Genomic DNA, 26,736 nt, shown 5'->3' on the forward strand with positions numbered 1-26,736 from the left:
GCGTAGACCGGCGGGCCCGTAGTGGGTATGTGGTGCTCGATCCCGTGCTGCACCGCGACGGCCGAAAACGTCGGCCGCGTGAGGGCCGGGAATTCCGCGAGCAGACGAGCGAACTCGTTCGCTGCCGGGAGGGCGCATGCCAGTTCGGTCGGCACGGAGCTGCTCATCGTGCACGCCAGGGAGCTGAAGGTCTCGGCGTTGACAAGGCGACGACATTTGACGTCGACCAGCAGCCCGTGCGCGCAGAGGAAGTCAGCGCCCAGCAAAGCCATGGGGACGCAGGCGGTCACAAAAGTCCATTGAAAACGCTGGCTGCCGAAGCATAGGGTGACGACGCGTGGGCCGAAAGTGCGTATGGCCGAGCCATTAGCAGCGACCAAAGAGGGGCCGCAAACTGCGTCGAGCCTGTCCTGCTCGGAGGCGGGTATGACGCTCAGTTGGGCGCCGGTGTCGCACAGGAAACGCCGCCCAGATGCTTTGTCCCGAATAAACAGCAAGTTGCCCGAGTGGCCGGCGCTCATGGCTGGGAATGTACGCCGGCCCGGCCGTTTCCCGACCTGCCGAAAGTGCACGGGGGCCGGCACGTCCGAGCCTTGTGTCCGAACCTGGCGTGGTAATAACACCACGCCCGGTCAGGTGGAGGCCCCGGCCGTCGTGTCGGAAGCGGGCGGTGCGGCGTGGCGGCCGCCAGTTGCACCGGCAGTTCGGCCTCCAACCGCGCAGGGCGCTCGGGCGTCGTGGGCGTTGTCTCGGACGGCGGCGGGCTCCAGGTAACCGCGCCGATGTGCTGGCCCGCCGAGGAGATCTTATCGGCTTCCCTGGCGAGGGCGCGGGAATCCGTGATCAACATGCCAGCCAGGGCGAGGCGTACCGGGTTAGGCAGCTGACGGAGGAACAGCTCCCGGAACAGGAATGCCGGAGAGTGCTCGCCGAGCAACGAGAGCAATAGTCCATGCGCTCGGACGGGCACGTGTCGCCGAGCTCGGGCAGGTCAAGCAGGCGCCGTGCGCGTGCTGCCGGTGAGAGGGCGAAAGCACCGAGGAGGAGCGTCTTCAGCGCGTCGTATTTGTCAGCAGCTGGCGGGTGTTGGAGGAGGCTCAAGGCGCGGGCCGCGGTGGCGGAACCGAGCGCCGCCACAACATGGTGGAAGCGGGTGTCGTCCGCGGTGATGCCTCGCAGGGCGAACTGGGAGTCCGCCTGGGCGAACCAAACAGCCGCGTGAGCCTCCCAGAAGGTAGGCAGTTTAAGCGTCACTGCCGTATCCATGTCGGTAGGTCACCAATGAGGGAACTGCGCTCCAACGCGAGTCGAAAGAATTGACGCGACCAAAGACGGAATTCGTCCGAGTTGCTTTATTGAAACAAAACAGCCCAGGTATTCTGACAAGCCCGTTTATCGGGAAGCAATATATATACACATTTATTCGGGAAGTTTGCCCGGCAAAAGCTATACCGGGCATGCCCGGGTGTCAAGGGCGAACCTTGGAAAGGCGAGTCTGGACCTGCCCGGGCGTGTTTGGCTGCGGACTGGCAAGTCGAGGCTGGGCGTGCCCGAGCGCTCTGGGCGAGCCCTGGAAAGGCGATAGCGGGCATGCCCGGACGCTCTGGGCGAGCCCTGAAAAGGCGATAGCGGGCATGCCCGGACGCTCTGGGCGAGCCCTGAAAAGGCGATAGCGGGCATGCCCGGACGCTCTGGGCGAGCCCTGGAAAGGCGAGATCGGGCATGCCCGGGAAAGACGAGACCGGGCGTGCCCGGGAGGTTCGGGCGTGCCCGGGAACAGTGAGTCCGGGCATGCCCGGGAGAGGCGCGTCTGGCCGTGTTCTGGCCGGTGCAAGGCGATTGTGTGTATCCAGCGGTAACCGCTACACACTCATAGATGTATCTATCTATCTGCAGCTACTGCTATTATAGCACTCATAGATGTATCTATATATCAGCAGCTACTGATATTATAGCACTCATAGATGTATCTATATATCAGCAGCTACTGATATTATAGCACTCATAGATGTATCTATCTATCAGCAGCTACTGATATTATAGCACTCATAGATGTATCTATATATCAGCAGCTACTGCTATTATAGCACTCATAGATATACCTATATATCAGCAGCTACTGATATTATAGCACTCATAGATGTATCTATATATCAGCAGCTACTGCTATTATAGCACTCATAGATGTACCTATATATCAGCAGCTACTGCTATTATAGCACTCATAGATGTACCTATATATCAGCAGCTACTGCTATTATAGCACTCATAGATGTACCTATATATCAGCAGCTACTGCTATTATAGCACTCATAGATGTATCTATATATCAGCAGCTACTGATATTATAGCACTCATAGATGTATCTATATATCAGCAGCTACTGCTATTATAGCACTCATAGATGTATCTATATATCAGCAGCTACTGCTATTATAGCACTCATAGATGTATCTATATATCAGCAGCTACTGCTATTATAGCACTCATAGATGTATCTATATATCAGCAGCTACTGATATTATAGCACTCATAGATGTATCTATATATCAGCAGCTACTGATATTATAGCACTCATAGATGTATCTATCTATCAGCAGCTACTGCTATTATAGCACTCATAGATGTCTCTATATATCAGCAGCTACTGATATTATAGCACTCATAGATGTATCTATATATCAGCAGCTACTGCTATTACAGCACTCATAGATGTATCTATCTATCAGCAGCTACTGCTATTACAGCACTCATAGATGTATCTATCTATCAGCAGCTACTGCTATTATAGCACTCATAGATGTATCTATCTATCAGCAGCTACTGCTATTATAGCACTCATAGATGTATCTATCTATCAGCAGCTACTGCTATTACAGCACTCATAGATGTATCTATCTATCAGCAGCTACTGCTATTATAGCACTCATAGATGTATCTATCTATCAGCAGCTACTGCTATTATAGCACTCATAGATGTATCTATATATCAGCAGCTGCTGCTATTATAGCACTCATAGATGTATCTATATATCAGCAGCTACTGATATTATAGCACTCATAGATGTATCTATATATCAGAAGCTACTGATATTATAGCACTCATCGATGTATCTATATATCAGCAGCTACTGATATTATAGCACTCATAGATGTATCTATATATCAGCAGCTACTGCTATTATAGCACTCATAGATGTATCTATCTATCAGCAGCTACTGCTATTATAGCACTCATAGATGTATCTATCTATCAGCAGCTACTGCTATTATAGCACTCATAGATGTATCTATATATCAGCAGCTACTGCTATTATAGCACTCATAGATGTATCTATCTATCAGCAGCTACTGCTATTACAGCACTCATAGATGTATCTATCTATCAGCAGCTACTGCTATTATAGCACTCATACATGTATCTATCTATCAGCAGCTACTGCTATTATAGCACTCACAGATGTATCGAACTATCAGCAGCTACTGCTATTATAGTCACTCATAGATGTATCTATATATCAGCAGCTACTGCTATTATAGCACTCATAGATGTATCTATCTATCAGCAGCTACTGCTATTATAGCACTCATACATGTATCTATCTATCAGCAGCTACTGATATTATAGCACTCATAGATGTATCTATATATCAGCAGCTACTGCTATTACAGCACTCATAGATGTATCTATATATCAGCAGCTACTGCTATTATAGCACTCATAGATGTATCTATCTATCAGCAGCTACTGCTATTACAGCACTCATAGATGTATCTATCTATCAGCAGCTACTGCTATTACAGCACTCATAGATGTATCTATATATCAGCAGCTACTGATATTATAGCACTCATAGATGTATCTATCTATCAGCAGCTACTGATATTATAGCACTCATAGATGTATCTATCTATCAGCAGCTACTGCTATTATAGCACTCATAGATGTATCTATCTATCAGCAGCTACTGATATTATAGCACTCATAGATGTATCTATCTATCAGCAGCTACTGCTATTATAGCACTCATAGATGTATCTATATATCAGCAGCTACTGCTATTATAGCACTCATAGATGTATCTATATATCAGCAGCTACTGCTATTATAGCACTCATAGATGTATCTATATATCAGCAGCTACTGCTATTATAGCACTCATAGATGTATGTATCTATCAGCAGCTACTGCTATTACAGCACTCATAGATGTATCTATCTATCAGCAGCTACTGCTATTATAGCACTCATAGATGTATCTATCTATCAGCAGCTACTGCTATTATAGCACTCATAGATGTATCTATCTATCAGCAGCTACTGCTATTATAGCACTCATAGATGTATCTATCTATCAGCAGCTACTGCTATTATAGCACTCATAGATGTATCTATATATCAGCAGCTACTGCTATTATAGCACTCATAGATGTATCTATATATCAGCAGCTACTGCTATTGTAGCACTCATAGATGTATCTATATATCAGCAGCTACTGCTAATTATAGCACTCATAGATGTATCTATATATCAGCAGCTACTGCTATTATAGCACTCATAGATGTATCTATCTATCAGCAGCTACTGATATTATAGCACTCATAGATGTATCTATATGTCAGCAGCTACTGCTATTATAGCACTCATAGATGTATCTATATATCAGCAGCTACTGCTATTATAGCACTCATAGATGTACCTATATATCAGCAGGTACTGCTATTATAGCACTCATAGATGTATCTATATATCAGCAGCTACTGCTATTATATCACTCATAGATGTATCTATATATCAGCAGCTACTGCTATTATAGCACTCATAGATGTATCTATATATCAGCAGCTACTGCTATTATAGCACTCATAGATGTATCTATATATCAGCAGCTACTGCTATTATAGCACTCATAGATGTACCTATATATCAGCAGCTACTGCTATTATAGCACTCATAGATGTATCTATATATCAGCAGCTACTGCTATTATAGCACTCATAGATGTACCTATATATCAGCAGCTACTGCTATTATAGCACTCATAGATGTATCTATATATCAGCAGCGACTGATATTATAGCACTCATAGATGTATCTATATATCAGCAGCTACTGCTATTATAGCACTCATAGATGTATCTATATATCAGCAGCTACTGCTATTATAGCACTCATAGATGTATCTATATATCAGCAGCTACTGCTATTATAGCACTCATAGATGTATCTATATATCAGCAGCTACTGCTATTATAGCACTCATAGATGTATCTATATATCAGCAGCTACTGCTATTATAGCACTCATAGATGTATTTATATATCAGCAGCTACTGATATTATAGCACTCATAGATGTATCTATATATCAGCAGCTACTGATATTATAGCACTCATAGATGTACCTATATATCAGCAGCTACTGCTATTATAGCACTCATAGATGTATCTATATATCAGCAGCTACTGATATTATAGCACTCATAGATGTATCTATATATCAGCAGCTACTGCTATTATAGCACTCATAGATGTATCTATATATCAGCAGCTACTGCTATTATAGCACTCATAGATGTACCTATATATCAGCAGCTACTGATATTATAGCACTCATAGATGTATCTATATATCAGCAGCTACTGCTATTATAGCACTCATAGATGTATCTATATATCAGCAGCTACTGCTATTATAGCACTCATAGATGTACCTATATATCAGCAGCTACTGCTATTATAGCACTCATAGATGTACCTATATATCAGCAGCTACTGCTATTATAGCACTCATAGATGTATCTATCTATCAGCAGCTACTGCTATTATAGCACTCATAGATGTATCTATATATCAGCAGCTACTGCTATTATAGCACTCATAGATGTATCTATATATCAGCAGCTACTGCTATTATAGCACTCATAGATGTATCTATATATCAGCAGCTACTGCTATTATAGCACTCATAGATGTATCTATATATCAGCAGCTACTGCTATTATAGCACTCGTAGATGTATCTATATATCAGCAGCTACTGCTATTATAGTCACTCATAGATGTATCTATATATCAGCAGCTACTGCTATTATAGCACTCATAGATGTATCTATCTATCAGCAGCTACTGCTATTATAGCACTCATACATGTATCTATCTATCAGCAGCTACTGATATTATAGCACTCATAGATGTATCTATATATCAGCAGCTACTGCTATTACAGCACTCATAGATGTATCTATATATCAGCAGCTACTGCTATTATAGCACTCATAGATGTATCTATCTATCAGCAGCTACTGCTATTACAGCACTCATAGATGTATCTATCTATCAGCAGCTACTGCTATTACAGCACTCATAGATGTATCTATATATCAGCAGCTACTGATATTATAGCACTCATAGATGTATCTATCTATCAGCAGCTACTGATATTATAGCACTCATAGATGTATCTATCTATCAGCAGCTACTGCTATTATAGCACTCATAGATGTATCTATCTATCAGCAGCTACTGATATTATAGCACTCATAGATGTATCTATCTATCAGCAGCTACTGCTATTATAGCACTCATAGATGTATCTATATATCAGCAGCTACTGCTATTATAGCACTCATAGATGTATCTATATATCAGCAGCTACTGCTATTATAGCACTCATAGATGTATCTATATATCAGCAGCTACTGCTATTATAGCACTCATAGATGTATGTATCTATCAGCAGCTACTGCTATTACAGCACTCATAGATGTATCTATCTATCAGCAGCTACTGCTATTATAGCACTCATAGATGTATCTATCTATCAGCAGCTACTGCTATTATAGCACTCATAGATGTATCTATCTATCAGCAGCTACTGCTATTATAGCACTCATAGATGTATCTATCTATCAGCAGCTACTGCTATTATAGCACTCATAGATGTATCTATATATCAGCAGCTACTGCTATTATAGCACTCATAGATGTATCTATATATCAGCAGCTACTGCTATTATAGCACTCATAGATGTATCTATATATCAGCAGCTACTGCTAATTATAGCACTCATAGATGTATCTATATATCAGCAGCTACTGCTATTATAGCACTCATAGATGTATCTATCTATCAGCAGCTACTGATATTATAGCACTCATAGATGTATCTATATGTCAGCAGCTACTGCTATTATAGCACTCATAGATGTATCTATATATCAGCAGCTACTGCTATTATAGCACTCATAGATGTACCTATATATCAGCAGGTACTGCTATTATAGCACTCATAGATGTATCTATATATCAGCAGCTACTGCTATTATAGCACTCATAGATGTATCTATATATCAGCAGCTACTGCTATTATAGCACTCATAGATGTATCTATATATCAGCAGCTACTGCTATTATAGCACTCATAGATGTATCTATATATCAGCAGCTACTGCTATTATAGCACTCATAGATGTACCTATATATCAGCAGCTACTGCTATTATAGCACTCATAGATGTATCTATATATCAGCAGCTACTGCTATTATAGCACTCATAGATGTACCTATATATCAGCAGCTACTGCTATTATAGCACTCATAGATGTATCTATATATCAGCAGCGACTGATATTATAGCACTCATAGATGTATCTATATATCAGCAGCTACTGCTATTATAGCACTCATAGATGTATCTATATATCAGCAGCTACTGCTATTATAGCACTCATAGATGTATCTATATATCAGCAGCTACTGCTATTATAGCAATCATAGATGTATCTATATATCAGCAGCTACTGCTATTATAGCACTCATAGATGTATCTATATATCAGCAGCTACTGCTATTATAGCACTCATAGATGTATCTATATATCAGCAGCTACTGCTATTATAGCACTCATAGATGTATTTATATATCAGCAGCTACTGATATTATAGCACTCATAGATGTATCTATATATCAGCAGCTACTGATATTATAGCACTCATAGATGTACCTATATATCAGCAGCTACTGCTATTATAGCACTCATAGATGTATCTATATATCAGCAGCTACTGATATTATAGCACTCATAGATGTATCTATATATCAGCAGCTACTGCTATTATAGCACTCATAGATGTATCTATATATCAGCAGCTACTGCTATTATAGCACTCATAGATGTACCTATATATCAGCAGCTACTGATATTATAGCACTCATAGATGTATCTATATATCAGCAGCTACTGCTATTATAGCACTCATAGATGTATCTATATATCAGCAGCTACTGCTATTATAGCACTCATAGATGTACCTATATATCAGCAGCTACTGCTATTATAGCACTCATAGATGTATCTATCTATCAGCAGCTACTGCTATTATAGCACTCATAGATGTATCTATATATCAGCAGCTACTGCTATTATAGCACTCATAGATGTATCTATATATCAGCAGCTACTGCTATTATAGCACTCATAGATGTATCTATATATCAGCAGCTACTGCTATTATAGCACTCATAGATGTATCTATATATCAGCAGCTACTGCTATTATAGCACTCATAGATGTATCTATATATCAGCAGCTACTGCTATTATAGCACTCATAGATGTATCTATATATCAGCAGCTACTGCTATTATAGCACTCATAGATGTATCTATATATCAGCAGCTACTGCTATTATAGCACTCATAGATGTATCTATATATCAGCAGCTACTGATATTATAGCACTCATAGATGTATCTATATATCAACAGCTACTGATATTATAGCACTCATAGATGTATCTATATATCAGCAGCTACTGCTATTATAGCACTCATAGATGTATCTCTATATCAGCAGCTACTGCTATTATAGCACTCATAGATGTATCTCTATATCAGCAGCTACTGCTATTATAGCACTCATAGATGTATCTATATATCAGCAGCTACTGATATTATAGCACTCATAGATGTATCTATATATCAGCAGCTACTGATATTATAGCACTCATAGATGTATCTATCTATCAGCAGCTACTGATATTATAGCACTCATAGATGTATCTATATATCAGCAGCTACTGCTATTATAGCACTCATAGATGTACCTATATATCAGCAGCTACTGATATTATAGCACTCATAGATGTATCTATATATCAGCAGCTACTGCTATTATAGCACTCATAGATGTACCTATATATCAGCAGCTACTGCTATTATAGCACTCATAGATGTACCTATATATCAGCAGCTACTGCTATTATAGCACTCATAGATGTACCTATATATCAGCAGCTACTGCTATTATAGCACTCATAGATGTATCTATATATCAGCAGCTACTGATATTATAGCACTCATAGATGTATCTATATATCAGCAGCTACTGCTATTATAGCACTCATAGATGTATCTATATATCAGCAGCTACTGCTATTATAGCACTCATAGATGTATCTATATATCAGCAGCTACTGCTATTATAGCACTCATAGATGTATCTATATATCAGCAGCTACTGATATTATAGCACTCATAGATGTATCTATATATCAGCAGCTACTGATATTATAGCACTCATAGATGTATCTATCTATCAGCAGCTACTGCTATTATAGCACTCATAGATGTATCTATATATCAGCAGCTACTGCTATTACAGCACTCATAGATGTATCTATCTATCAGCAGCTACTGCTATTACAGCACTCATAGATGTATCTATCTATCAGCAGCTACTGCTATTATAGCACTCATAGATGTATCTATCTATCAGCAGCTACTGCTATTATAGCACTCATAGATGTATCTATCTATCAGCAGCTACTGCTATTACAGCACTCATAGATGTATCTATCTATCAGCAGCTACTGCTATTATAGCACTCATAGATGTATCTATCTATCAGCAGCTACTGCTATTATAGCACTCATAGATGTATCTATATATCAGCAGCTACTGCTATTATAGCACTTGAGGGAACTGCGCTCCAACGCGAGTCGAAAGAATTGACGCGACCAAAGACGGAATTCGTCCGAGTTGCTTTATTGAAACAAAACAGACCAGGTATTCTGACAAGCCCGTTTTTCGGGAAGCAATATATATACACATTTATGTCGGCAAGTTTGCCCGGCAAAAGCTATACCGGGCATGCCCGGGTGTCAAGGGCGAACCTTGGAAAGGCGAGTCTGGACCTGCCCGGGCGTGTTTGGCTGCGGCCTGGCAGGTCGAGGCTGGGCGTGCCCGAGCGCTCTGGGCGAGCCCTGGAAAGGCGATAGCGGGCATGCCCGGACGCTCTGGGCGAGCCCTGGAAAGGCGATAGCGGGCATGCCCGGACGCTCTGGGCGAGCCCTGAAAAGGCGATAGCGGGCATGCCCGGACGCTCTGGGCGAGCCCTGGAAAGGCGAGATCGGGCATGCCCGGGAAAGACGAGACCGGGCGTGCCCGGGAGAGGCGCGTCTGGCAGTGTTCTGGCCGGTGCAAGGCGATTGTGTGCATCCAGCGGTAACCGCTACACACGCCCCTCCAGAATCGACCTGCACCGGCAGGGTCAATTTAAGGGGGGTCCGGATGACCCGGCCGAAGCGACCCCTGGAGGGTCATGGGGTCCGACGTGGTGGTGGGTGGTTGAGCGGGGGGAACTGTGGATGGGGGGCGGCCTCGCCGCGGAGGAAGGGCCAACCGTGGTGGTCGGTCGACGTCCATGTGCGCCGGTTTGAGGCGGTCCACAGAAATCCGGTCCGGCCGCCCGCCGAAGTCGACGATGAAAGACTTGTCGCCCCGTCGCAGGACCCGGAAGGGCCCGTCGTACGGCGGCCGGAGTGGCCCCCGGTGCGCGTCATGACGCACAAAGACGTACTCCGCTGTGCGAAGCGCCGGGGGGACGTAGGACTGGGGGCCACCGTGGCGGGACGTCGGCACGGGGGCAAATCGTCGGGCGGCCTCCTGGAGGTCCGAGCGCTGGCGAGCGGCGGACCAGGGACTGGTAGCGTCGGGCACGAATTCGCCCGGGACGCGGAGCGGCTGGCCGTAGACGAGCTCGGCGGCGGACGCCTGGAGGTCTTCCTTGGGGGCCGTGCGAAGGCCCAAAAGGACCCACGGCAGCCGGTCGGCCCAACCGTCGTCCTGAAGGCCGGCCATGAGTGCGGCCTTCATGGAGCGGTGAAACCGCTCGCACAACCCGTTGGCTTGGGGGTGGTAGGCCGTGGTGCGGTGCAGCGTGACCCCCAAAGAAAGGGCGACCGCGCCCCAAAGCTCAGACGTGAACTGTGGGCCGCGGTCGGACGAGATGTCCGCTGGTGCGCCGAAGCGCGCGACCCAGGTGGCGATGAACGCCTGCGCCACGTCGGCGGTGGTGGTGGAGGCGAGGGGCACAGCCTCCGGCCACCTGGTGGTCCTGTCCACCATGGTGAGCAGGTGGGTGAACCCCCGCGAGGGGGGCAGGGGACCCACCAGGTCCACGTGGACGTGGTCGAAACGCCGTTCAGGCACGGCGAAAGGTGCCAGCGGGGCCTGGGTGTGGCGGTGGACCTTGACCCGCTGGCAGGCCGTGCAGGCATTGGCCCAGTCGCGGATGTTTCGTCGAAGGCCGTGCCAGACGAAACGCGCCGACACCAGCTTCTGAGAAGCTTTCCGGCCCGGGTGAGAAAGGCCGTGGATGGAGGCGAAGATGCGGCGCTGCCAGGAAACGGGCACGATGGGGCGAGGCTGGCCCTGGGAGACGTCGCAGAGCAGGACGGTGCCCGCGAAGGGAATGTCGGCCAGGCGGAGGCCCGTGTCCGCCGCACGGAGTGCCTGCACCGAGGCGTCGGTGGTCTGGTCGGCCGCCATGAGCGCGAAGTCCACGCCGAGGTGGACCGCGTTCGCGCTGGCCCGAGAAAGACAGTCGGCCACGGCGTTGTCTTTGCCGGCGACGTGCCGGATGTCCGTGGTGAACTCCGACACGGCGGAGAGGTGGCGCTGCTGGCGGGCCGACCACGGCTCCGTGACCTTAGCCATTGCGTAGACCAACGGCTTGTGGTCGACGAAAGCCGTGAACGGGCGGCCCTCCAGGAGGTGTCGGAAATGGCGAACGGCCAGGAATAGCCCGAGCAGCTCGCGGTCGAACGTGCTGTAGTTTAACTCGTTCGGCCGGAGTTGCCGGCTGAAAAAAGCGAGTGGCTGCCAAACCCCGTCCACCCATTGCTCATGGACGGCGCCCACCGCGTAGTTGGAGGCGTCCGTAGTGAGGGCAATGGGCGGGTTGAGCACCGGGTGAGCCAGCAGCGTTGCGTCGGCGAGGGCCCGTTTGGCGCTGGCGAAGGCCGCGTCCATGGCCGCGGACCAAACAATGTCATGCTTGGCCGGCTTGCCCCGGAGGGCCTCGTAAAGGGGCCGCATGAGCTGAGCAGCGCGGGGCACGAATCGGTGATAAAAATTCACCATGCCGAGGAACTCTTGGAGGGCCTTGATGGAACGGGGACGCGGGAACGTGGTGATGGCCTCGACCTTGGTCGGCAGCGGCACGGCCCCGGTCTTGGTGATGCGGTGGCCCAAAAAGTCAACGGTCGTCGCGCCGAAGTGGCATTTGACCGGGTTGACAATTAAGCCATGCTCGCTGAGGCGACCGAACAGTGTTCGGAGGTGGAGGAGGTGCTCAGCGCGGGACGTGCTGGCGACGAGGATATCGTCCAGATAGATGAAAAGAAACGGCAGGTCGCGCAGCACGCCGTCCATCAAGCGCTGGAACGCCTGGGCCGCGTTCTTGAGGCCAAACGGCATCCGCAAAAATTCGAACAGGCCGAACGGCGTGATGACGGCCGTCTTCGGGACGTCGGCCGCCCGGACAGGTACCTGGTGGTAGCCCCGTATCAGGTCAATTTTCGAAAAGATGACCCGTCCCGCCAAACGGGCGGAAAAGTCCTGAATATGCGGGATCAGGTACCTGTTGGGGGTGGTAGCGTCGTTGAGACGGCGGTAGTCGCCACATGGGCGCCATCCACCCCCCGGCTTTGGCACGATGTGCAGTGGCGAGGCCCACGCGCTATCGGAGTGCCGCACGATGCCGAGGTGCTCCAACGCGTCGAACTCGGCCTTCGTCACGGCGAGCTTGGCCGGGTCGAGGCGGCGGGCCCTGGCGTAGACCGGCGGGCCCGTAGTGGGTATGTGGTGCTCGATCCCGTGCTGCACCGCGACGGCCGAAAACGTCGGCCGCGTGAGGGCCGGGAATTCCGCGAGCAGACGAGCGAACTCGTTCGCTGCCGGGAGGGCGCATGCCAGTTCGGTCGGCACGGAGCTGCTCATCGTGCACGCCAGGGAGCTGAAGGTCTCGGCGTTGACAAGGCGACGACATTTGACGTCGACCAGCAGCCCGTGCGCGCAGAGGAAGTCAGCGCCCAGCAAAGCCATGGGGACGCAGGCGGTCACAAAAGTCCATTGAAAACGCTGGCTGCCGAAGCATAGGGTGACGACGCGTGGGCCGAAAGTGCGTATGGCCGAGCCATTAGCAGCGACCAAAGAGGGGCCGCAAACTGCGTCGAGCCTGTCCTGCTCGGAGGCGGGTATGACGCTCAGTTGGGCGCCGGTGTCGCACAGGAAACGCCGCCCAGATGCTTTGTCCCGAATAAACAGCAAGTTGCCCGAGTGGCCGGCGCTCATGGCTGGGAATGTACGCCGGCCCGGCCGTTTCCCGACCTGCCGAAAGTGCACGGGGGCCGGCACGTCCGAGCCTTGTGTCCGAACCTGGCGTGGTAATAACACCACGCCCGGTCAGGTGGAGGCCCCGGCCGTCGTGTCGGAAGCGGGCGGTGCGGCGTGGCGGCCGCCAGTTGCACCGGCAGTTCGGCCTCCAACCGCGCAGGGCGCTCGGGCGTCGTGGGCGTTGTCTCGGACGGCGGCGGGCTCCAGGTAACCGCGCCGATGTGCTGGCCCGCCGAGGAGATCTTATCGGCTTCCCTGGCGAGGGCGCGGGAATCCGTGATCAACATGCCAGCCAGGGCGAGGCGTACCGGGTTAGGCAGCTGACGGAGGAACAGCTCCCGGAACAGGAATGCCGGAGAGTGCTCGCCGAGCAACGAGAGCAATAGTCCATGCGCTCGGACGGGCGCGTGTCGCCGAGCTCGGGCAGGTCAAGCAGGCGCCGTGCGCGTGCTGCCGGTGAGAGGGCGAAAGCACCGAGGAGGAGCGTCTTCAGCGCGTCGTATTTGTCAGCAGCCGGCGGGTGCTGGAGGAGGCTCAAGGCGCGGGCCGCGGTGGCGGAACCGAGCGCCGCCACAACATGGTGGAAGCGGGTGTCGTCCGCGGTGATGCCTCGCAGGGCGAACTGGGAGTCCGCCTGGGCGAACCAAACAGCCGCGTGAGCCTCCCAGAAGGTAGGCAGTTTAAGCGTCACTGCCGTATCCATGTCGGTAGGTCACCAATGAGGGAACTGCGCTCCAACGCGAGTCGAAAGAATTGACGCGACCAAAGACGGAATTCGTCCGAGTTGCTTTATTGAAACAAAACAGCCCAGGTATTCTGACAAGCCCGTTTATCGGGAAGCAATATATATACACATTTATTCGGGAAGTTTGCCCGGCAAAAGCTATACCGGGCATGCCCGGGTGTCAAGGGCGAACCTTGGAAAGGCGAGTCTGGACCTGCCCGGGCGTGTTTGGCTGCGGACTGGCAAGTCGAGGCTGGGCGTGCCCGAGCGCTCTGGGCGAGCCCTGGAAAGGCGATAGCGGGCATGCCCGGACGCTCTGGGCGAGCCCTGAAAAGGCGATAGCGGGCATGCCCGGACGCTCTGGGCGAGCCCTGAAAAGGCGATAGCGGGCATGCCCGGACGCTCTGGGTGAGCCCTGGAAAGGCGAGATCGGGCATGCCCGGGAAAGACGAGACCGGGCGTGCCCGGGAGGTTCGGGCGTGCCCGGGAACAGTGAGTCCGGGCATGCCCGGGAGAGGCGCGTCTGGCCGTGTTCTGGCCGGTGCAAGGCGATTGTGTGTATCCAGCGGTAACCGCTACACACTCATAGATGTATCTATCTATCTGCAGCTACTGCTATTATAGCACTCACAGATGTATCTGTATATCAGCAGCTACTGCTATTATAGTCACTCATAGATGTATCTATATATCAGCAGCTACTGCTATTATAGCACTCATAGATGTATCTATATATCAGCAGCTACTGCTATTATAGCACTCATACATGTATCTATATATCAGCAGCTACTGCTATTATAGCACTCATAGATGTATCTATATATCAGCAGCTACTGCGAATATAGCACTCATAGATGTATCTATCTATCTGCAGCTACTGCTATTATAGCACTCATAGATGTTGAGTAGAGTTCAACACCAAGAGAATGTTGGTTGCCGTTTATTCATGTATCTTTCATCACCTACCACTACATGTAGTGCAGCGCGCGTTTAATTTTTGACTAGAAATCCACAGCAATAATGATCACGTGAGGCTCTCCCGTTTGCCGATGATGTTTGGCTTCTCCTTCAGAATACCAACTACTTCTTGAACTTCCGAGTGGGCCTCTTCTCGGCAGTGCGACTCTTGCTGCAGGTACTGCATATAGGATATGACTCATCTGTGGTACTCAGCTCCTCAACACAGCCACACAAATAGCACACATCTTCATAGCCAGCCGTGTAGTATGGCTTCTCTGTCGCATCGTTGCATGTGAGATTGGCTTTGGCGTCGACATTATTGAAGACATTTCCCTCATTGGTCTCCTGCAGATCGGCGAAGTTCGAGCACATGTAACTTGTCTCAGACAGTACGCGAGCACATGCAAAATTCGAACCTGTTCCACTGAGCGGAACGGATTTTACTTACTTCGCGAGCAGAAAAAAAAAATTTTTTTTAGGGGCGGGCGACTTTTATGGGGCGGGCGGCGATGATAAACAGGAATTTTTTTTTAACCAGCCTAACTGTTGCTTTTGTTCTGTTGTGGCCTGATTCACTGTTATAGTACTTCCACGAGCCTTGAATATATAGTGCCTTCAGAAAGTATTCACACCCCTTGACTTCTTTCACATTCTGTTGTGTTACAGCAGAATCTGCTCAACTGCTCCATGTTGTGTCTGACAAACGTTTCATTGTCAAGAATGACTGGCCACCATCATCATGGAAAACCTGCTTCCAGCGATATGTGGATGCTGAGCAGAAAGCATAATTATAGCATCTTCAGAGAGCAGAAAAAATGAATATCATTTGAACAGCTGTTGTTAACCTCCCACTAAATCTACTAAATGGGCAGCACAAGCAATGAACTGGGTTTGTCGACTTAGAATGTACCTGCAGACCATTGTATCGTCCTGACATATCTTTGGCATTGTCATATGATTTACCACAGCAATGAGGGATATCCAAACCCATGATGTTTGTCATTGCAAGTGTTACGTGGTCCCCTCGGTGACTACCTGGTCTCGGTGACCCCCGGACCGTGAGAGGACCTTCGCCAGCAAGTAGGATGATATATATGAGCTTTCGTAACGCAACCCATATGAATTCCGGTCAAGAAGAAACCCCACACCAAGGATCCGGAATAATCAATAATATATTCCCTGAGCAATCAACAACCATCAACCATGCACAATCAATGTTACAAAGATGCAAACTCATCTACACTAACTCTAAGATGGCCATCTTATATATTCCTCACGTGAGCCCCACTCCTGACTCCCTCCGTGGTCAATGTCTCTCACAATGTCTCTCGTCTCCGCACACGGGCGGTTGAACGAACCCCGGGCGGACGTGCTCCAAACGTGCCGTCTCGTACCGGGGACAGCTGCTGCAGCGCCCCTCCTTGCCAAGCAACGGGGCAAAATCCAGCGCGGCTTCCAACGCGCGCGAGGCCCAAAAGTGCGACCCGTACGCGTCCTTGTAGACGGGGCAAAACCAAGCGCGGGTTGCAACGCGTGCGAGGCTCGACGTGCGACCCGTACGCGTCCTTGTAGACGGGGCAAACCAAGCGCGGTTTGCAACGCGTGCGAGGCTCAACGTGCGACCCGTACGCGTCCTTGTAGACGGGGCAAAACCAAGCGCGGTTTGCAACGAGCGCGTGGCCCAACGTGCGACCGCTTGGTTCCGTGCACGAACTCACGGGGACTTGACGTGTCAAAAGGTAGTTACGCGTCCAGGTAACTCCTCTCGCCAAACGGGTTTCGGAACGCCTCTGTTTTCCACGCAGCGCGAGGTCGATTCCACCTTTTGTCGTCGCGGGGCGAGGAAGATCAAGAAGAATACTCGTCCTGTTCCCTCGTGTCTTTTCTTCTTCCCTTTTCGGTCACTTCCGTTTCCGGCCACTTCCGTTTCCGGCCACTCCCTCCGAAGGGCTCCTGACCCTCCAACCACAACAACTTAATATACTCCACACGGATAAGCAAAGACCTGAATGGTAATTCCCATACATTCACATAAATATGTAACACTCCCCCCCTTCAAGAAAGAAAGTTTGAACCCAGCGAAAACTTTCTTCGCCGGCCAATTTGGAGAAACAAACCAGATAACTCAACCCCTCCGGATTACTCCCTCTGGACTAAGTACCAACAACGACATTGTCCCTGCCAAATCAAACTCCATCTCATGACCCTCTGACTTTGACCGTGAGTTTCTTGGGAATGAAGGTTAAGGGGTTGATCAAAGATCCAAAGTTAAGCAACTCGATAACACTTTTTCCGGGAGGCCAAGCCGAGTATTCACTACATGGATGCCTTTAGGAACGCGGAGTTCACGGTTAGTCCGTGCAGGAAAGTTCTCTACAGGGGCGCCTTGAGGAACGTGGAGTTCACGGTTAGTCCGTGCATGAAAGTTCACTACATGGATGCCTTTAGGAACGGCGTTCACGGTTAATTCGTGTAGGAATCTTGGCTCGGCGGCTCCGCCGCCTTCAGTGCTTCAACTTCTCAGAACTTCCCTAATAATTAGGGTGGGACCACTGGTCCCTGTAGTCCCATGAATAGCGGTCTCCTTCTCGGCCCCTACTTTGCCAATCCTTCCTTCGGGAGCGGCCGTAACTCAGGGAGCCTCCATAATAATTTTGATTGCGGCCCCCACCAAAACTACCGCCCAGTTGTCCTCTCCTGTAGACCTCTCGACGCCTACGAAATGCCTTCCCTACTGTTATGGTCCGACCCTCCAAATCCTTGCCATTCCAATTCTTCTCTGCCTCTCTGGCGTCTTTTGTGCTGGCAAACGTGACAAAGCCGAACCCTCTTGACTGTTGCGTTTCCCAGTCTCTTACCACCCGCACTTCCACCAGCGGCCCATATCTGTTGAAGACAGAGGTCAGAATTTCTTCCTCTGTTTTGAAGTTCAGTCCCCCTACAAACAACTTGGCACTTTTGTCGCCATCCCGAGCTGGTGTGGTGTTATTCTCCCTGCTGGGCTCTTTACCAACCCTCAGGTTACCATAAACTTGACCCCCGGCCAAATCATTCCCGATAACCACAGATACACCCTCTACAGGAAGCGTGGCTTGTAAACCGACGGTGACCGGTCCTGACACCAAATCGGACTCCAACTGGATGACCTGAAGGGGAGCACTAACACCACCCCCGATCCCCTGTAAACGAACACTATCCCCCGTTGCCGTCTCCTCGGACCATGGCAAAATGCCTTCAAGCATTAAAGATTGATGGGCCCCTGTGTCCCTCAATATCCTAACCGGTCTCCGGTTAGTCGAGGCTCCATCCAGTGACACAAACCCCTCTGAAATAAATGGTTGGTAACCCTTTTGATGGCGATTTCTTACGCTAGCCATCGCATTCGGAGTTGTAATAGTCGGACTCCGCTCTGGGTTGTCCCTTTTCATGAGGTAACAACTGGACATCAAGTGTCCAGGTTTCTTGCAAAACGCGCAAGTAGGTCCGGAGGAAAAACTCGGGGTCTGCCTCGGGCCCCCCGAACTATAAGTTTGTCTTGGGCCCGCATCCCTCTGATTTCGAACCGGTGGGGTATCATAGTTGTCCCCATAATCATCTCGAGGCCGCCGCCATGTATGGTCGTTCTCCGCACCTGCTGTTCCCCACCTCCCCTGCGGAGATCTAGGCGAGGAGTTAGGTTCGTGGACCCCTATTCGGTGGGTTAAGGCATAATCATCTGCCATGGTGGCTGCGTCCCACAACTTTGGTACCTTCTTTTCCTGCAGGTACACTTTGATGTCCTCGTGGACACACTGCTGGAATTCCTCCACCAGGATCAAGTCCCGCAATGCCTCGAAGTCTTTCCCGACTCCTTTTGACTCACACCACCGATCAAACATGTTTTCTTTCACTCTGGCAAACTCCACATGGGTCTCACTCTCCCTCTTCCTGGCATTCCTGAATTTTTGCCTGTAAGCTTCCGGAACCAACTCATAGGCCTTGAGGATGTGCTTCTTCAGTACCTCATAATCTGCACATTGGTCCATTGGTAGCGCCGAATAAATTTCCTGAGCTTTCCCCACCAGCACACTTTGCACGAGTATGGTCCATGCCTCCTCCGGCCAGTTTAATTGTCGAGCCACTTTCTCAAAGTGTGGAAAAAATTTCGCGACTTCTTTTTCACTGAACGGTGGAACCAGCCTCACATGTCTGCCCACATCCCAGGTTTTCTGGTTAGGTGTCGACCCCGTCAGCAAGGGTGGTGCCTCTCCCCGTTCTCTCATTAACTCCAGCTCCTTGAATTTGATTTCTTGCTGAAGCTCCATGTCACGTTCCTTTAATTCCCTTTCCGCTTTTCTCTCCTCTGCTTCGAGGTCCCTTGCAGCTCTCCTCTCCTCTGCTTTTCTCCCTTCTAACCTTTCCTGGAGTTCTCGTTCCACTCTCCTTTCCTCTGCTTCTGCTTTCCTTTCTTCTTCTTTTAACCTTTCCTGGAGTTCTCGTTCCACTCTCCTTTCCTCCGCTTGTTTCTCTTCCCTCCTCTCTTCTGCTTTCCTTTCTTCTTCTGCTCTTTCCTTTTCTGCTTTCCTTTCTTCTTCTGCTCTTTCCTTTTCTGCTTTCCTTTCTTCTTCTGCTCTTTCCTTTGCTGCTTTCCTTTCTTCTTCTTTAATCCGTTCCTGGCTCCGTAACTGCAACTCCAGTTTCCGGAGCTCAACGTCTTCTGGTTCTTCGGGTAGCCACTCCCAGGCTAACTCGTCCCATGTTCCTAATCCCACCATAGATTGTATCACCGTGGCCTGCAACTCTGCCTTCCTCAAATTAGTTCGGACCTCCAAGTTAAAATGTTTGGCCAATTTCAAGAGGTCCGACTTTAGCAACGCTCGGAACTGTGCCTCACTCGGTGTTACCCCAAAGTTCTGTGCCACAAACGCCATGGTGCCTATCGTTAACACCTGTTAACCTTCACCCAAGATTTTACCGCATTTTCTCAAAACAAAAAAAATTACCAATTAATAATTAATTAATAAATTTTAATTACTAAAAATTATTATTTTATTATTTTATACAATTTTAAATCCCGGACGTAGACCCAATTGCGAAACCGCAAATCGTAATTTGGACGAGCCCCCAATTCTGTTACGTGGTCCCCTCGGTGACTACCTGGTCTCGGTGACCCCCGGACCGTGAGAGGACCTTCGCCAGCAAGTAGGATGATATATATGAGCTTTCGTAACGCAACCCATATGAATTCCGGTCAAGAAGAAACCCCACACCAAGGATCCGGAATAATCAATAATATATTCCCTGAGCAATCAACAACCATCAACCATGCACAATCAATGTTACAAAGATGCAAACTCATCTACACTAACTCTAAGATGGCCATCTTATATATTCCTCACGTGAGCCCCACTCCTGACTCCCTCCGTGGTCAATGTCTCTCACAATGTCTCTCGTCTCCGCACACGGGCGGTTGAACGAACCCCGGGCGGACGTGCTCCAAACGTGCCGTCTCGTACCGGGGACAGCTGCTGCAGCGCCCCTCCTTGCCAAGCAACGGGGCAAAATCCAGCGCGGCTTCCAACGCGCGCGAGGCCCCAAAGTGCGACCCGTACGCGTCCTTGTAGACGGGGCAAAACCAAGCGCGGGTTGCAACGCGTGCGAGGCTCGACGTGCGACCCGTACGCGTCCTTGTAGACGGGGCAAACCAAGCGCGGTTTGCAACGCGTGCGAGGCTCAACGTGCGACCCGTACGCGTCCTTGTAGACGGGGCAAAACCAAGCGCGGTTTGCAACGCGCGCGTGGCCCAACGTGCGACCGCTTGGTTCCGTGCACGAACTCACGGGGACTTGACGTGTCAAAAGGTAGTTACGCGTCCAGGTAACTCCTCTCGCCAAACGGGTTTCGGAACGCCTCTGTTTTCCACGCAGCGCGAGGTCGATTCCACCTTTTGTCGTCGCGGGGCGAGGAAGATCAAGAAGAATACTCGTCCTGTTCCCTCGTGTCTTTTCTTCTTCCCTTTTCGGTCACTTCCGTTTCCGGCCACTTCCGTTTCCGGCCACTCCCTCCGAAGGGCTCCTGACCCTCCAACCACAACAACTTAATATACTCCACACGGATAAGCAAAGACCTGAATGGTAATTCCCATACATTCACATAAATATGTAACACAAGTAAACAGTCAGCAAGGCTTGATCCTGTATGATTCTCTCATTAAATACCAAAATTGAATATGAAAATCAACTGATCAAGACGTGATAAATCATGTGTTGAATCTGGCCAATCAAATCGATGAGTTCTTTGCAAATACTTGATGACAGATAGGAGGGATTACCATTGCCCTTTTGTCTGAATGTCGCCTTATGACCTGCAGAAAATGGATCAAATTGAGCAATCAGCTGCTAAGTCTAAAAAGATGTGGTTTCCATCGTGGCCATTGGATGCGAGCCCTCACTCACTTGCGAACCTGATGACCGCTACGACACACATGACACTTTCATTGAAACTGCTGAGCTTGATCTGCATCAACTCTTCCTGCTGCCTTGACGCGTCATTTCTATTTTTCGATCCTCAAAGCAGTTTTGATATTCCAAGCTTTTCTCATGAAGGCATTTGGGTGTTTGCCCTCACTGATTCCTTCATATTAAGGCATGTGCTTTGGTAGAAAGAAGTATTGCAAGCAAAGCAGTAAGCATTTCCAGAAGATGGTGATGGAACCCGTCACAGATGGCATTCACCGTTCTACAGTGGACAAGAAAACAGATCTGTCTTTCCTCGAGTGATCTGAGCACAAGAAGAGAAAAAAAATTTGGGTTTTTATTTTGACAAGTAGCTGAACCCTTAGCAATCCCCAAACTCCTGAAACTCTCGTCAATGCTCTTCCACTGGCAGACCATGATCAACAGTTTCCTCCTCATGGCTGAACCAGCATCGTTATCATCATGCGCAGCTGTTTCTCGTTTCTCTCTCTCCTTGAAATAATCATCATCCGCAGCTGTTTCTCGTTTCTCTCTCTCCTTGAAATACTCCTTAATTTTTCGTATCTTTTGCAGCAGAGAAACAAAATGTCCTTTAATTGCTTTGAGCCTTGACCCTCTTTAACGTTTAACCATAGACCTTTAATGTCCTTCGTCTTAGCACTCCCGATTGACACTTGGAAATTGTATTCACATGTTAAATAAATAATATTTATTCAAGAGTATTCGTGGAATTATTTTCACCATTGTAGGAGTATTTTGATTTTTTTCCAGGGTGCTGCAATGCTCTTTGATGGTTGGAGCAGGAATTTGGAATTTGGCAAGGGATGCTGGCGAAAGCTCGGCTACTCTTCGTAAAGGACACCATGGGATGTTTAACGTCCACCAACTGGTGTCGGTAGTAGGACACTCGGATTAACATCCCGCTGCCCGTGACATACCAGGCTGACTGTATATTAGCTGGGTCGGGATTCGAACCCAGGCTGGGCAGCTCAGAGTCGCACGCGTAACTTCAGGCCATCCTGCCATCCCTCAATAAACCAGCTGTTTGGGATAGAACCACCTTTGGAGGCCATTTTTCCCTGCAGAGCAGGGGTTGGCCTTTGTCGGGTACCGTTGTCCCCTTTTTGAAGCAATGTTTGCTGCCCTTCGTGCCACCAACCATGTTAGTCACCACTTGCGACACACAGGGAATTACCAGTGAACTGGTACTCAATTTGCCGACCTCGGAAGGATGACAGGCTGAGTCAACCCCCATGGCATTAATTCAGCGATAGACCGGGATTCTAACCCAGGATCCCAAGCCGGCACCCTAACCGCTAAGCCAACACCAGGCTGTGTTTTGAATATGCGCGCTAAACTAATCTACTTGCCAAGCAAATATTGCGCAACAACTTTTGCACCACTGATACCAATGTCAGCCACATCTATTAGGATGGAAAAATGTCAGTGTTCTGGATTTGCATGCATGCTGGACATTCCTTGGTACATGCCAATCAATGAAGGATATTTATTATATGTTACAGGTGAAGCTTCCTATCTGATAAAAGAAGACAAAGGAGTTTTGTTTGACACCGAATCCAAGTTGGTTTTTATTGGCGTCGTCGTGTGCATGGCAATAATATTAGCGTGCACTGTGATAGTATTGGTACGTAGACGACAAAAGGAGGAAAGAGGCAATGGGTGAGTACTTTATTTGCTGAGCTCGAGGGAAGGCTATGAACAGAAAATAATAGAGTGAAAATCTGTAGAACCTGTTGGAATGAGTTGCTTTTTTGAAGTATGATGCTCAGGTATCTTACCTGGTTGTAAGAGTACCTTGTAATATGACTCCATTCGAGTCTCGTGTTCTTTCCTACTTCATTGTGCCATGTTCGCTTTTGTCAATGTGTGTGAGATTTGCTTGAAATAACATTTTCATTTTTATTTCAGGACCCCCTTAAAAGGCAATGAAGATCATTCAAATGAGGAAAAAGTGTAGATCGTAAACAAGAGGCATTTCCTACAAATCAGAAATGATTCTTCATCAATATGCGTTCCTCCACATCGAATTATTGATTCTTTCTTTAAACAGCTTGCTCGCACTTACGTTGTTGTGATTGACGACGCGTCTGCTTTTTTTTGTTGTTGTTCATAGCATTCTCGGCCTAGTTATGGAATATTTGTGATTTACAGAAGTTTTGAAGTAGAGGGAAGACTGGAATGATGTCCAAACTGTCTTGCAATATATCCTTCAATTTAACCTTTTACTTTTTATGTTTTATTACAATATGTGAGATTTAAACAAGCTAACGTGTTTAAGGCAATTGCCATGCTAATGGTAAACTTTCATTACCTCCACCACCAAAGGTGGATGGAGGTTATGTTTTCACCCCTGTCTGTTTGTTTGTCAGTTTGTCTATCCTTTTGTGAACAAAATGTCTGAAAAGGTTGTCGACGGATTCGGACGAAATTTAGCAGAGATATAGCGTATGTGACACGGACGAAATGATTAGATTTTAGTGAAGATCCTGATTCGGATCCGGCTACTAGAATTTTTAAGTGATTCTTCACCATTGGGAGATCGGGCCAAAAACGATACATAACAGGATATCTCAAAAAGTTGTGGACGGATTTGGACGAAATTTGTTGGACAGGTTGTGTGTGTGTGACGAGGAAGAATCGATTCAATTTTGGTGAGGATCTGGATCCGGATTCAGCTAGTGCAATTTTTTAAAGTGATTCTTCACCATTGAGTAATATGGCCAACCAGGCGGAGATATGCTCTCTACTGATTGGCGTTCTAGTTTGACACTGTTTCAATTTTAAACTTTAGATTTTATCTCAACTGGACTATGTCCAGCTGAGTTTTTGTCGACACCCAGTGTCCGTCGTCCGTCGTCCGTCTGTCGTCCGTCTGTCGTCTGTCTGTCTGTCTGTCTGTCGTCTGTAAACAATTCGACGTCTACGCTCTAAAAGTCACAAACATTGATTATATTTGATGAAACTTGTTATGCAGCATCTTTGAGACATAAAGTATTTTGGGATTGCATTTGGGCGTTGCATGCCCAAAAATGGGCGCGGCAGGGCGGCCATATTGAAAAATCAATTTTTGTCATATATTTTTAGCACATATAAACTATATAGTTTGTGGTTCTATTATGCATATTCTAACGATATTGATATAGACCAGTTGAGTTCAGGTTTCCTGGAACCTCTAGATACCTGTCCTGCCTCCCCCCAGGCCCTCTCCCTCCCACACATCTCCCGATGTCTCTGCTCTCAAATGTTGTGTTTGTGTGCTTCCTCCCCTTCTCTCCCCATCTTGTCGACCGCTCCCCTTTTTATATACTTTGTTTGCTTGTTTGTTTGATTTGTTTGTTTGATAAATGTTAGCTCTTTCACGAGCCTCGACTCTGTATACAAAAAACCCCCCCAAAAAACAACAACAAAAACCTCTAGTTTCATTTAAGGGAACAAGGTTTTTATTTTAAAATGTATTTTTAATGCATATAATCAATGTCTTAAACACTGGTTACAGTAGAATATGGTCGCCCCTCGAATGTTGGAAGGTTTGCTTCATAGCATTCAGGTTTTCCAAAGAGCTGAACAGTTGATGTCTAATTAACTCAATGTGAGATGAGACAAGAATTTTATTTTAATTGGGATTGATCAGATTAGTTTTTTTTTTTTTCAACAAACGTCAGGTATTATTTTTAAAATTAACCACATTCTGACTATGGAATAAACGATTGTGCTTTTGTACTGTGCACTTGTTTTTCATTACAAAATAGAAGCATTTTCTGGGGAAAGACGACAAAAGAAAGAGAGGTTAATATGAATGATCTTAAGGAGGGGGTCAATGTAGAGGATTCTGGTTGGATTGAGTTGGATATGGTAAGAATAATAACATACTTTTAGGATGCATCTATATGGCTCCTGGTAAGAGGAAATAGCAAGAGAGAGGAGTTCATGAAGAATTCAGAAGGTTCTGTGAAAATGGAGGAGTGTTGATTTTGATGGATATTAATTTCCCAGGGATACATTGGGTACAGGAACAGTGAAAGAGCAGAGCGGATGAGGATTTTTAAGGTTGTCATCCAGGATTGTTTTTTAAGCCTTTGGTATCCCATATTGGTATCTCCCACGATGAAGCTGATTCTGAGGGCCTTTCACTCTCTCACCGCAGACAGGTTGGCGGTCTGTCAATCTTCTACTGACTCCTTTCTGGCCTTGTATCCAGTGCCCCCTGCTCTGTCTGTGCTCTGTCCTCCAAATATTCCTGCAGGATGCACAAGATCTGCCAGAAACCCTTTTCTGGTGAAACTGCCAAAATCAAGACTCTCTGCTCACCTTCACTCTTTCATTCCTCTGTTTTCCCGCCTCTGCAACAAATTCCCACACTCTCTTCAATCCCACTCCATCCCTCCAGGTCTTTAAAACAGCTGTTCACCACCATCTCTTATCTTCCCCCATCCAAAACCTTGATCTTTTCTACCCCCATTAATCCACCCCAAATCTCCCTCCTTCAAATTCCGTTTTCTTTCCTGAAAGTCCTCATCGTGTCCATTTGTTTATCCCATGTGCCCCGCTACAGCCCTCTGCCTTCTAAATATCTCCCGATGTCCCTGTTCTCTACTAGTGTTGTGTTTCTCTCTCTTTCTCTCTGTCTCTCTGTCTCTCTGTCTCTCTGTCTCTCTGTCTCTCTGTCTCTCTTACTCTCTCTGTCTCTCTGTCTCTCTCTCTCTCTCTCTCTCTCTCTCTGTGTCTCTCTCTGTCTCATATATATATATATATATATATATATATATATATATATATATATATATATATATATATTGTTACAGATCGCGGTTTAGATGTTATGATGACCGAGCGGTGGTGTATTTAACCGCGACCTAACAGGATCCCCGACTCACCCGATTCCACCCAAACGTTGGCCGGGT

At 47.7% G+C, this 26,736-nt stretch overlaps 1 protein-coding gene across 1 annotated transcript in view; it reads left to right on the top strand.

Annotated features, from left to right (window-relative positions):
• LOC137426339 (myelin protein P0-like) overlaps positions 1-25,560 on the top strand; it is a 186,592-nt gene extending 161,032 nt beyond the window's left edge. The window contains exons 5-7 of the mRNA XM_078774700.1: positions 15,472-15,534; positions 23,338-23,494; positions 23,744-25,560. Coding sequence (XP_078630826.1) covers positions 15,472-15,534; positions 23,338-23,494; positions 23,744-23,792 — 269 coding nt within the window. The 3' untranslated portion in view covers positions 23,793-25,560. The remainder of the gene's footprint in view (positions 1-15,471; positions 15,535-23,337; positions 23,495-23,743) is intronic.
• Positions 25,561-26,736: the final 1,176 nt, after the last annotated feature.

This window comes from Myxine glutinosa, chromosome 1, assembly GCF_964187855.1.
Source record: "Myxine glutinosa chromosome 1, kmMyxGlut1.1, whole genome shotgun sequence".
NCBI classification, from domain to species: Eukaryota; Metazoa; Chordata; class Myxini; order Myxiniformes; family Myxinidae; genus Myxine; species Myxine glutinosa.